The sequence below is a fragment of the Lathyrus oleraceus genome, chromosome 5 (genome assembly GCF_024323335.1).
Source record: "Lathyrus oleraceus cultivar Zhongwan6 chromosome 5, CAAS_Psat_ZW6_1.0, whole genome shotgun sequence".
In the NCBI taxonomy this organism is placed as follows: domain Eukaryota; kingdom Viridiplantae; phylum Streptophyta; class Magnoliopsida; order Fabales; family Fabaceae; genus Lathyrus; species Lathyrus oleraceus.
The window spans coordinates 268,401,012-268,415,030 of NC_066583.1; the positions used below are offsets into that span (position 1 = coordinate 268,401,012).

At 35.2% G+C, this 14,019-nt stretch overlaps 1 protein-coding gene across 1 annotated transcript; it reads right to left on the bottom strand.

Annotated features, from left to right (window-relative positions):
* Positions 1-1,239: 1,239 nt before the first annotated feature.
* On the bottom strand, positions 1,240-5,019 carry LOC127080137 (uncharacterized). The gene is made up of 4 exons (XM_051020469.1): positions 4,345-5,019; positions 3,868-4,149; positions 3,358-3,825; positions 1,240-1,335 (listed from the first exon to the last, which is right to left on the bottom strand). Exons 1-4 carry the CDS (start codon positions 5,017-5,019, stop codon positions 1,240-1,242), a joined length of 1,521 nt encoding a protein of 506 aa, XP_050876426.1.
* Positions 5,020-14,019: the final 9,000 nt, after the last annotated feature.

The window sequence follows — 14,019 nt, forward strand, 5'->3', positions numbered from 1 at the left end:
GACTTCCAACTCACACTTGTACAAAAATAGGTTTCCCTTGTATCAACAAGGAATCCTTCCCTTATTAAGGGTTGTGACTTGTATACCTTGTCCGAGTTTCATAGGTGTATTGTTACATATTTGGAAAATTTTCTTAAGATGCATCACATGGATATTTTTTTAAAAAGAGAAAAATTATGTTTACCTTCTTAGTTACTTGAGTAGTTATTTGTTTTTCTTTTGACTTGTTATGTCTTGGTGATAGGATCTTTTACATGCAAGAAAGCAACATCACTTGGCGAGCTTGAAAACCAATCATCAAAGGAATTTAAAACTTGTTTAAAGTGTTCATCCCAACAAAATTCAAAGCTAAGTGTAGATTAAAAGCAAATATTTAAAGGTAAATGGCATAAATTAGGGTTCCTATTTTGTTTCTCGTGTTTTATTTGATCATAAGTTGTCCAAACAAATTTTTCTAAGGGGGAAAAACTTGTCATCATTGACGATCATAAAAGGTAGCATTTGAGCCAAAATAACTTTTCTAGATACTAATTGATGTTTAATAAGGAAATACTCTAACCTCGTTGCTAGAAATACGTGAAGGAATTATTTTACCTGACAAATACTCTTTCCAAATATTATCATATTCAATTTGGGTTTAGATTCTTGAACAAGGGAATTTTAGGGTGAACCAACTTACTCAACCCCATAACTTGATTAACAAAGGGAGCTACATTAGAAATGTGAGGCTCTAAAGGGAAGAGACAATTGAACTCTTGTTTAAAGTTGGTTTTAGATTCATTTAAATTTTCTTTATGATTGAGATGAATGAGTCTCCCTTAATAAGGAATCTCAATAGGAATATGTAATGTGAAATTTTCAAACCTACACATAAATATATTATTCAACCACAACTGCGAAAATTCAAACATGACTTCCTATGTTCGAAGTAGAATTCAAATTCTTTAAAAGAGAATCATACAATCCATGTATAAATTCATATAGATTGGGCAATAATAATCATCTAAATCTAAAATTATGACCCTTATGAAGCAAGTTAGTCAAAAGAAGAAGTGATTTTCCAATCAAAATAGAGCTAAAACAAATCAGAGAATGGTAAAGACAAAATAGAAGAATGGCATTATGTTCATTATCTAAAATATCCAAATAATTATTTTGGTTATGGTTAATATATTGCATGTCACTAGTAGAAATTAGGTTAGGCTCAATGGTATTTGAAACCACATCAAGAGTTACGACTTAACCTATAAGCTTAATACTGCTGATAACAACTAAGTTAAACAAGACGATGATCAACATGCCATAAGGAATGTGGACGGTAAGATTGAAAGCATCCTAAAAGTAAATAACACTCATGATTTATGTTAAATTATAAGTTAAGTTTCACTTACTTAACATGATAATATCATAGATACCATTCTTTTTCGAAATTGCATTATTCTCTTCCACTTAGTTCAACTAGGATAAATATAATGTTAGAAAAATTAAATTAAATCAAATAGATCGAGGCTAGAATCGTGAATGTTGTCACTTTTCTTAAAACTATTTCAAGTACTCTCCTATAGTCTTAGAGTTGTAACGCAAGAATATCCAGAATAATTCAACCTTCTAATCGAAGATGCAAAAGACTAGTGAAGATTCAAATGCAGGGAAGAGTGTCTGGAACTATACGAAGAGGATGCACTATCTTTTGTTATGATTTCCGAATTATGAATAATTTACTTATAGGTCATGGATGTGTTGTTTCACAAGGATGCAATTCTTGATAAAACAACACCTTTTTCAGCATAAGTTTGCAATGGTTTGCCTATGGTTACATTATGCATCACTTCATGAAATGTTGCATATTTCGAATGCATTTATTATCATTAATTAAATTGCACAATTATTGTCATATTGGAACACTCCCATGGGCATCAATTATCCATAATTTCCAACAATCCTCCACTTGTTCTAATAATGACAAGTCTAATTCCAAAAAAGGATGAAATTCTAGTAACAGACTATCGATGTCACACTGGATGTTATGACATCCAATTCTGCGCAGACAGGTAATGTATGCAGAAAGTAAATGTAAAAAGCAGTAAATGACACAGAGAATTGTTTACCTAGTTCGGTGACAAACACACCTACTCTGGGGGCTACCAAGTCAGGGAGGAAATCCACTATAAGAGGTATTAATTCAGGACTTAAACCACCAGTTTAATCCTATTACTTAAGACCTACCCAATGCAATTTCAATCTAAACTAAGACCTGAGTACCTACTCACTCCCCCTCAATCACAACAGTGATTACAACCATTAAGAATTTTAAAGTCAGTGGTGAAGATATACTTCAAACAACTCTTGATTGTGCTTAAAAGCTTTAATCAAGAAACATAGCACTCACGCTTAAAAGCTTAGAGTGACACAACAATTACAACTCTATAAACACCCTAGTCCAATGCAATCATCTAGGTGATAATTGCTTGGCTCACAAGTAAAACCTAATTCAAGACATAATGAAAGTACAACAATGATATATAATGATATATTGAATTCTTCACGCTTCAAATCACTGAAAAACTGAAAATAGGATTGCCATCCTTTTATAATGCAGTACTTGGGCCTTGAACTTGAATATCATAAAACTAGGGTTAGGCAAGTTAACCTAATTTCCATACATTAGGGTGCTAACAAATAGGCTATATGATAGGTCTCTTAATTTTAGCACAACTGTTAGTTTCCTGAAAATCAGCCTGAGATAAATACTGAAACATAACAAAAAAATTAGCCTATACTTTAGCATCTGCTGTCAGGGATGAATGTCATAACATTCAGTTTGACATCCAGAAAATGCTGTCATGAATGAATGTCATAACATTCAGTTTGACATCCAGTAAATCCTGTATTAGCTAATCCTGCAGCATACTACTTAAGCATGTCATGACATCAGTCAAGACATCTAAGTACAGTAAGTGTTTTAACATAAAATGCAGCCAATCAAAAACATCTACAAACTCCCCATTTGGCAAATTTTTGGCTAAAACAACTTGGCATCACAACAGAGTTCACAGCAGCAGAAAGCACACATCCAAGCAGAGAATCAAATTAGCTAATACACTTAGCAAACATAGAAGTTAAACTTCAAACAGCAGCAGCACAAGAGAAGATCAAGCAGAGAGCAAACAACAACATAACCTCTTGTTTAGAGGACTTTCAACTTCAAAGAAATCTGTTGTCCTGGGGTACAAGTGTTACCCCCCCTTTTTGTCAAAAATGTTGCCAAAGCAACACTTAATATTACAGACAAAAAAAATAAAAATACAAGCAATTATCAGAAACACAAGAAATGTTTTCCAAGTTCAGCTTCCTTGCCTCTAATTCCCTGCAGGTTTCTTTGAGCATTGCAACGACAACAGCTTTACCTGGCTGATTGCTTACACGTGATGTCTCACCTGATGTCATGACAATGTCAGGGACATGGGTACCTAGGAACAACTTATGATTGAAAGACATAGGGCTGTCTCTTTTCTTCACAGAATCATTCTCAGTTAAGATGTTTGGAAACTGATTCAAAACAATACCACAGATGAGAGAAGGAAAGGCTATAGGACCCTTCACACTGAAGCTTCCTGCATGCTTCAAAGTTTGATCAAAAATATAGGAGCCATAGTCAAATTTGGCTTTGGTTCCAATAAAATATATAAACTTTCCAAGCATTACAGCAACTGTAGATTTATGATTGGTGGGCACCCAGTTAGCAGCTCCAATCTTGTGCAGCATTGCATACTTGACACTCAGTTTACTTGCCACCAATTTTCCTTTGAGAGGCCACTTCCTTACCTGATTAGCAGTGATGACTTGACAGATTTTGTTGTCAGTCACCTCAAGCTCAGGTTGAGCTTCATCAGGCCTTCCCAAATACTTGTTCATCACTGAAGGAGAGAAATTTACACACTTGCCTCTCACATACACTTTCCTGGATTCCTTAGACTTGCCATCAGCACATTCTTCAGACAAATTAACAATAAATTCATTTACCAACATCTCATAGCACTTTGAAAACTGAGTCACAGTCTTCATTAAACCAACCTCTTGAATAAGATCCATAATATCCTTACAGTCTAGGACATTCTGAGCTAATTCCCTTTCCAAAGCCAGCCTCTTCTGATAAACATATTTCCACCTGTTTACACTTGAAGCAAAATGAAAAGATATGTTGTCAATTGGTACCTCAGGGACACTAGCTGCAAGCTTGCTAGTGGTTGGCTTCTTCTTTGACAGAATGTCAGAGACATTACAAGGAACATCTGAGTCAGACTCAACAACAACAAACTTGGTCTTCTTTTTCTTGGGCACTACTTTGCTCCAAGATTTGGTTGGACCATGAACTTTCCTCTTGAGAGAACTCTCGACTGCCACCGTTGTCTTGGAAGAGGTTGGAACATCAATCTTCTTTCTGGGGGACCTTTGAGCCACAGTTTTCTTTTCTCTTCTAGTCCTAACCCTTTTGGCTATGCTAGGGAGGACAGAGGACAATAGCTCATTATCAGAAAATTCCTCCAGGTCTACTGTTTCAGCCTCACAGTTAGGGTTGTCACTGACATCATGAGTGACATGAACTTCCTCACCAGCCACATTATCTAAGGGTTTGTCAACATTTGACTCCTTATGGGCATCAGTTTTCTTAACATCATCAGAGATATTCTTTCCTAAAGACTCAGTATTTTCTTGATCAACAACACTATCAGGTTCAATAATGTTTAAGGGAATGGAAACCCCAGGGACCTCATGATTTCCAGACAGTATTCCAGTCACTATAGTGGCAATGGCATTGTGAACATACCTGGAACCTTCTTTGGTTCGTTCCTCAAGAACAATGGATGAGGAGAAGCCTGATACAGTTTCTTTAGGTCTTCTTGCATGTGGGGTATTCACAGAGTCAACAACAGGATCTTCTCTGTTAGGGTTGCTTGGTTCAGCGCTAGGAGAACAAGGCATGATCTTGGAAGGAGAAGAGTTGGATTGTTGAGACATGATGAGTATCTTAGAGACGAAATGAAAAATTTCTCTGAGAGGATGCTTGCGTGAATGGAAGTTGAAAGAGTGGAAGAAGTAACGCTTGTTGCAAGTGAAATAACTATTATCTGTTGACCAATCAGAGCACACTTTCAATTGTTTAATAATTTGAAATATTAAACAGTAAATTCCTAACATCCTTAGTTGCTATAATTCCTCAGAAATACATATTCCCAACTTGCCCCTTAAATTTTCAAACTGAGTAGCATCCAAAGCCTTTGTAAATATGTCAGCAAGTTGTAGTTCAGTTGCCACATGTTCCAAGGTAATCACTTTGTCTTCTACCAGATCTCTTATGAAGTGATGTCTAATGTCAATATGTTTGGTCCTGCTGTGTTGGATAGGATTCTTTGAAATGTTGATGGCACTGAGATTGTCACAGAATAATGTCATGACATTCTGAGTGACATTGTACTCAGTCAGCATCTGTTTCATCCATACCAGTTGGGAACAACTGCTTCCAGCTGCTATGTACTCAGCTTTTGCAGTGGATAATGATACAAAGTTTTGTTTCTTGCTGAACCAGGATATGAGATTGTTTCCCAAGAAGAAACATCCTCTTGATGTGCTTTTTCTATCATCAGCACTCCCAACCCAATCAGCATCACAATACCAAGATAAGATAGGCTCAAAGCCATGAGAGTAGAGCATACCATAATCACAAGTCCCATTAATATACTTGAGAATCCTCTTGACTTGATTTAAGTGACTCACTTTGGGTTCTGCTTGGTATCTAGCACACACACCAACTGCATAGGCAATATCAGGTCTACTAGCAGTTAGATATAGTAGGCTACCTATCATGCTTCTATACAAGCATTGATCAATACTAGAACCTCCTTCATCTTTAGTTAACTTTAAATGAGTAGGTGCAGGAGTTCTTTTGTGACTATCATTATCCATACCAAACTTCTTAACTATGTTCTTGGCATATTTGCTTTGGGAGAGAAACATAGAATCTTCCATCTGTTTAACTTGCAGTCCAAGAAAATAAGTCAATTCCCCAACCAAACTCATTTCAAATTCAGATTACATCTGGTTAACAAAATGTTTCACCATTCTATCTGACATTCCACCAAAGACAATATCATCCACATATATTTGGGCAATCATGATTTTTCCATCTTCATCCTTCACAAATAAAGTCTTATCTATCCCTCCTTTTCTGTAACCATTAGTAGTCAGAAATTCAGTCAGCCTCTCATACCAAGCTCTAGGAACTTGCTTCAATCCATACAGAGCTTTCCTCAACTTGTACACATGTTTTGGTAGATTAGGATCACTGAACCCTTTAGGTTGTTCCACATAGACTTCTTCATTCAAGTAGCCATTTAAAAAGGCACTCTTCACATCTATTTGGAACAATTTGAACTTCAGAATGCAGGTAACACCTAACAGCAACCTTATTGACTCAAGTCTTGCAACAGGTGCAAAAGTCTCATCAAAATCAACCCCTTCGACTTGAGTATACCCTTGTGCCACTAGTCTTGCTTTATTCCTAGTGATTACTCCTTTCTCATCAGACTTGTTATTGTAAATCCACTTGGTACCAATGATGTTAGTCCCTTTAGGTCTTGGAACTAACTCCCATACTTCATTCCTTTTAAACTGCTCCAGTTCATCTTGCATAGCATTGATCCAACATTCATCAGTCAGAGCTTCTTTCACATTTTTAGGTTCAACCTTGGATACAAAGCAGGAATTTGAGTTATTCTCCCTTGATTTGGTAATCACACCACTATTGGGATCTCCTATGATAAGATCCTTAGGGTGGTCTTTCTGAATCCTGATAGAAGGCACCTTGTTGGATGCTTCTAACTCAAGTCCAGGAGGAGTATCCTGTACATTTTCTGTTGAAGTCTCAAGGAATGTTCCAACATCCTCTATGACATTGGATTCTTCATCTTTATCATCAACAATAATATTTATGGATTCCATCAGGACATTAGTTCTGGAGTTTAAAACTCTGTATGCTCTGCTGTTAGTAGAGTATCCCAGGAATATACCCTCATCACTTTTGGGGTCCATTTTTCTTCTCTGTTCACAATCTGTAAGAATGTAACATTTGCTTCCAAAGATATGAAAGTACTTCACAGTAGGTTTTCTGCCTTTCCATATTTCATACAGAGTGGAAGAGGTTCCCTTTCTCAAGTTAACTCTGTTGTGAACATAGCAAGCTGTATTCATAGCTTCAGCCCAAAAGTGCATAGGAAGCTTCTTTGCATGAATCATAGCTCTAGAAGATTCTTGAATAGTTCTGTTCTTCCTTTCAACTACTCCATTTTGCGGAGGAGTAATAGGTGAGGAAAACTCATGACTTATTCCTTCAGATGAGCAGAAATCATCAAACTTGGAATTTTTAAACTCCTTTCCATGGTCACTTCTTATTCTGATAACACAACTATCCTTTTCTCTTTGGAGTCTTATGCATAGATCTTTGAAGACATCAAATGCATCTGATTTTTCTCTGATGAAGCTTATCCATGTGTATCTGGAATGGTCATCAATAACCACATAAGCATATCTCTTCCCACCAAGACTTTCAACCTGCATAGGTCCCATTAAGTCCATGTGCAAAAGTTCCAGAGTTTTGGATGTTGTAGGAAGTCCAAGCTTAGGATGTGACATCTTGGTTTACTTGCCAACCTGACATTCTCCATAGACTTTTCCTTCATCAATAAGCAACTTTGGGATTCCTCTAACTGCTTCCTTGGATATGATCTTCTTCATTCCTCTTAAATGAAGATGTCCAAGTCTTCTATGCCACAACTTCACTTCCTTTTCTTCCTTGGCTAAGAAGCACATTGAGGAGTAGTTTGAGACTTTAGGTTCCCATAGATAGCAGTTATCTTTGGATCTGGATCCTCTCATAACTTCCTTATTTTCTCCATTTGTCACAACACATTCTTCCTTAGTGAACTGTACATTGAAGCCTTGATCACATAGCTGGCTTATGCTGATGAGATTAGCAGTTAGTCCTTTTACTAACAACACATTATTCAGTTCTAGAACTCCAGGACTGTCCAGCTGACCAACACCTTTGATTTTTCCTTTAGCTCCATCACCAAAGGTCACATAACTGGTAGTATGAGGTTGTATATCTACCAATAAGTTATTCATCCCAGTCATATGTCTTGAACAACCACTATCAAAATACCAGTCTTCTTTGGTATATGCCCTTAGAGATGTGTGAGCTATTCTAGCAACCCATTCTTGTTTCTTGATAGGGGCATTATGCTTAGGTGCCTTCTGCTTAGGTCTGACTTGAGGGGTCTGGTTAGGATAACCATGCAACCTGTAACAGATCAGGGTTTTATGTGACCAAATCTTCCATAGTAGTGGCATCTCCATCTTTGAAATTTCTTCTTTTGATGGTTAATCCTCCTGTTTCCATGATGTTGTGACATTGGTTGTGACTTCTGCTTGATTTTCTGAACTTCAACCTTTGAGCTTTTGAATTCAGATGAGGATTCCTTAACAAAGCCTAAACCAGACATGGTTCCTGATTTCTGTCCCACCTTTAGAATTTCTTCCAAAGTGTCAGTTCCTTTATTCAGCATTCTGATGGATTTTGTCATTTGATCTAGCTTAGAGGTCAGCAAGGTTATCTCACCATTTAGATCATCTATGACTGTCAGATGCTTCTTCGTCTCAGCTTCCAGCTCCTTGATAAGTTTCTTATGCTTTTCTCCTTGTAGACACACTTCTGCACTTTTGACACATAACTCTTTATATGAAGCAACAAGTTCATCAAATGTAAGTTCATCTCCACTTGAGTCATCATCAGAGGCACAAACACTAGTTAGTGCAGTGACACGTTTTGCAGATTCTCCTTCTGATTCACTCTCAGAGTCTTCATCACCCCAGGTGACAAATAGTCCCTTCTTTTGCTACTTGAGGAAGGTAGGACATTCAGCTCTAATGTGACCAAAACCTTCACATCCATGACACTGGATTCCCTTGCCTTGGTTGGACTTTTCTTCATATTTTGATCTTCTACTGATGTCAGATGAAGTGTTCTTGACATTTGGTCTACCTTTTTGATCAATCTTCTTTATGAACTTGTTGAACTGTCTTCCAAGCATGGCTATAGCTTCTGATATACTTTCATCACCTCCAATATTTCCTTCTTCTGAATCCTCTTCAGTATTTGATACAAAAGCTATGCTTTTGTTTTTCTTTTCAACATTCTCACACAAGCCCATTTCAAAAGTTTGGAGAGAACCAATAAGCTCATCAACCTTCATATTGCAAATATCTTGAGCCTCTTCTATAGCAGTAACCTTCATGGCAAATCTCTTGGGCAATGATCTAAGAATCTTTCTTACAAGTTTTTCTTCAGACATTTTCTCTCCTAAGCCTCCAGAAGTGTTGGCAATTTCAAGAATATTCATGTGGAAGTCATGAATAGTCTCATCCTCTTTCATCCTCAGATTTTCAAACTTACTAGTCAGCATCTGGAGTTTAGACATCCTTACCTTGGAGGTACCTTCATGAGTTGTTTTGAGAGTATCCCAAACTTCTTTAGCCAGTTCACAGTGATGCACCAGTTTGAAAATGTTCTTATTTATCCCATTGAACAGTGCATTCAAAGCCTTAGAGTTTCCAAGGGCTAATGCCTCTTGCTCTTTGTCCCACTCTTCTTCAGGAATTTGCATAATGATTCCATCTTTACCTGTCTTCGTTGGATGTTCCCATCCTTTGTTGACAGCTCTCCAGACCTTGCTATCCAGAGACCTCAAGAAGGCTATCATACGAGGTTTCCAGTCATCATAGTTAGAACCATCCAGCATGGATGGTCTATTTGAGAATCATACATCCTTGTCCATGGTACTAGAAAGTAACGTCCCTAGATCTCACCCAAAACCTAACAGGCAGGGTGCCTGCTCTGATACCAATTGAAATTCTAGTAACAGACTATCGATGTCACACTGGATGTTATGACATCCAATTCTGCGCAGACAGGTAATGTATGCAGAAAGTAAATGTAAAAAGCAGTAAATGACACAAAGAATTGTTTACCTAGTTCGGTGACAAACACACCTACTCTAGGGGATACCAAGCCAGGGAGGAAATCCACTATAAGAGGTATTAATTTAGGACTTAAACCACCAGTTTAATCCTATCACTTAAGACCTACCCAATGCAATTTCAATCTAAACTAAGACCTGAGTACCTACTCACTCCTCCTCAATCACAGCAGTGATTACAACCATTAAGAATTTTAAAGTCAGTGGTGAAGATATACTTCAAACAACTCTTGATTGTGCTTAAAAGCTTTAATCAAGAAACACAACACTCACGCTTAAAAGCTTAGAGTGACACAACAATCACAACTCAATAAACACCCTAGTCCAATGCAATCATCTAGGTGATAATTTCTTGGCTCACAAGTAAAACCTAATTCAAGACACAATGAAAGTACAACAATGATATATAATGATATATTGAATTCTTCACGCTTCAAATCACTGAAAAACTGAAAATAGGATTGCCATCCTTTTATAATGCAGTACTTGGGCCTTGAACTTGAATTTCATAAAACTAGGGTTAAGCAAGTTAACCTAATTTCCACACATTAGGGTGCTAACAAATAGGCTATATGCTAGGTCTCTTAATTTTAGCACAACTGTTAGTTTCCTGAAAATCAGCCTGAGATAAATACTGAAACATAACAGAAAAATTAGCCTATACTTTAGCATCTGCTGTCAGGGATGAATGTCATAACATTCAGTTTGACATCCAGAAAATGCTGTCATGAATGAATGTCATAACATTCAGTTTGACATCCAGTAAATCCTGTATTAGCTAATCCTGCAGCATACTACTTAAGCATGTCATGACATCAGTCAAGACATCTAAGTACAGTAAGTGTTTTAACATAAAATGCAGCCAATCAAAAACATCTACAAAGGAGGTATAAAGAATGTTAATACAATTAGGTATCTTTCGATTTATGACTTAACCTTAGTGAGGACAACACAAAGTCTAATAGGAATGTTAGGTAACAATGCTTTTAAACCATTAATCCATATGATTAGACCGACATTACCTTACACACATTCTTTAAGGGTTCTTCCCCAACATATCTCGCCTAACACTTATTTATGGTAATGTGATTTCCTGTTTCATAAATTTTTCGTGAAAGAAACTTCAACTCTCACTTTGAGACGACACCATCTCGAAATTCACATAGGTGAAGTTCATATTATATCCTTTTCCATGAGATACTTGTTATCGATATTAAACTTCATTAAGAGTTTGGAAAAACTCAACCCTTAATTAAATTAGTCAACATTATTATCAAATGTTTGATAAACATGCAAATCAACAACTTGTTGTTACCCATTGAATCTCGAGGTTAATATTCTGTTAACATAAGATTGGGTTGTCGCCTCTGTTGGAATTCTTATTCAAGGATTTTCAACCCCATACCTCTCGAGGTTGTCTTTACTAAGTCTCTGGCCAGTAGCTTAGTAAATGGATCAGTTAAATTATGGCTCGATTGTATATATGTGAATGAAATGATTACATACTTAATCAATTTTCTCATCAAAGAATGTCTAGGTCCTAATTTCCTAGACTTTCTGTTATACACTTATGCTCTAGGTAAAGTGGTTTTACTACCACAATGTATCAACACCCTTTGAAACATTGTCTTTAGCAAATGTAACTTCCAATAGAATGTCCCTCAACCATTCAACTTCTTCACTAGTGGAAACAAGATCCTCAAACTCTAATTCTATGGTCGAGAGAGTGGTCCACATTTGTTTCTTGCTCTTCTAAGAAATTGCATCCCGGCTAGTGTAAATATCCACCAAAATGCAGGTTTATGATATTCAACACTCGATATCCAACTCGCATCGGTATATCCTTCTAATATGGTAGGAAAAATTTACCATAATGGATACCAAGATTTTTGGTTTCATAAGATATATGGAAATCCTAATGAAGGTCTTCCAGTGCTCACCATTTGAATTACTAGTAAAATCTACTCATTTTACTAATTGTAACTTCTAAGTCTGGTTTAGTACATTGCATGCACTTGCATATTTCAACTAAGTCGCAACTCCATCATTCTTGTACATTGCATGCACTTGCATATTTCAACTGAGCCACAACTCACCCTTAAAACGTAAGTGTTTGAATTTATCAATCATTTTCTTAATATAGTGTGTTTCACTAAGTTCATAACCCCCAATATTTCACTTTACTTTGATCCCAAAATTGTGTCAACTAGTATAAGATCTTTCATCTTAATATGTGGAAGTTAGAAACCTTTTCATTTCTAAAATTTCATTCATCTTGTTGCTAATGATCAATCATATTATCAATATGGAGACAGATGAATATCAAAATATTTTCACACAGTTTTATGTACAAACACTTGTAACAAGAATCAGATGAAGAAGGTTTTTAGATAATCATGAATTATGATGCAATGAGGTTTTAGATGAAGTGAAAGATGAAATTATGATCAATTTAAAGTAGTATAATATAAATTGCACACCTTTTGTTCATTTTAGCATAACCTTATGGCTGGTCCATTTCAGAAACTATAAGGTTATGCAAAGAAGCTAATGCAAACGATGCTCTAATTTTCATTGTGCTTGCTCCTAGTGCATATGTGTCAAATAATAAACACTTTTTTTTTGTTAAAAACACCATTGGTTATTAATCTAGACTTGTAGGTGTTTAGTGTACCATCACATTATGATACATCTTTCAAAACAAGAGGAGTCCCTTGAAGCTATTTCTTCCTTATAAGTCTTAGGATCATGTTCCACTCGAATAATAATAGGAATCTTACGAATAAAATTCCTACTATTTCCTTCCATTAGATGAAAGAAACAAATTGACTATCAATTTTGTTCAGTCTTAGATCCGTAGTCTTTCGGACTTTCTTGCTTATTCTAAGTTCAGGTTGATTTTTAACAATCCATGAAGAATCTTCCTCACGAGATTTTTCATTAGTGACAAACTTTCTATTTGTGTTTTAACAATCCGTGGAGAACCTTCCTCCCAAGGTTCTTCATTTGTGGGAATCTCGAATTCCTTATCTTTCGTGATAAGGTTCACAAAGAACTCCACATCTCGATATTCAATAGTTACATTAGACTCTAAATTCAGACATCTATATAAATCATGATTCATCTTTAGATGATCTTCATATATATCTTATAATAATGAGTCTCATTAAATACAAACATGTTATTCCCATAAAATCCGAATCAAATTCAATTGTATAACTTGGAATCATTATCTTTAATAAATTTAATCATTTTAATGATTTAAACTTTAAAAAAACAAAATTCAAAATTTCAATTTCAATTTCAATTAATCCTTCTACAATTTATTTAACACGAAACAATCATTATAAAACAAAACATAAGGAACATAACATAAAAATGAAATGTGTCAGGTGCTGTGAATTTAGAAAGTTGATTCCATGTAAATTTCGATTCAGCATATAAGTAAATTTCGATTCAGCATATAAAACAAAACACATATATTTAATATGTTCGGTCACATTCATTATGTAGCATACTATTCTTAATTTAATATAAATTATTACATTAGTTGGTAGTGCAATATATAACATAACACATTCATACCTACAGAGAAATAAAAGATTGCATGATCTACGTAAGTACCGTAATTCAAATTTTCTGCATTCATCGGTCTTATGTACAATTTCATTTCACACACACTATATATATGTATATATATATATATATATATATATATATATATATATATATATATATATATATATATATATATATATATATATATATATATATATAATATATATATATATATATATATATATATATATATATATATATATATATATATATATATATATATATATATATATATATATATATATATATATATATATATATATATATATATATATATATATATATATATATATATATATATATATATATA

What these genes read in the sequence shown, in the direction of transcription:
- LOC127080137 (XM_051020469.1), bottom strand. Translation starts at nt 5,019, where the DNA reads ATGTCTCAACAATCCAACTCTTCTCCTTCCAAGATCATGCCTTGTTCT. An exon ending in CAACCAAATCTTGGAGCAAA is followed by an intron (nt 4,150 to 4,344) that starts GTAGTGCCCAAG and finishes TATGTTTATCAG; the next exon opens with AAGAGGCTGGCTTTGGAAAG. An exon ending in AAGCTCAACCTGAGCTTGAG is followed by an intron (nt 3,826 to 3,867) that starts GTGACTGACAAC and finishes ACTGCTAATCAG; the next exon opens with GTAAGGAAGTGGCCTCTCAA.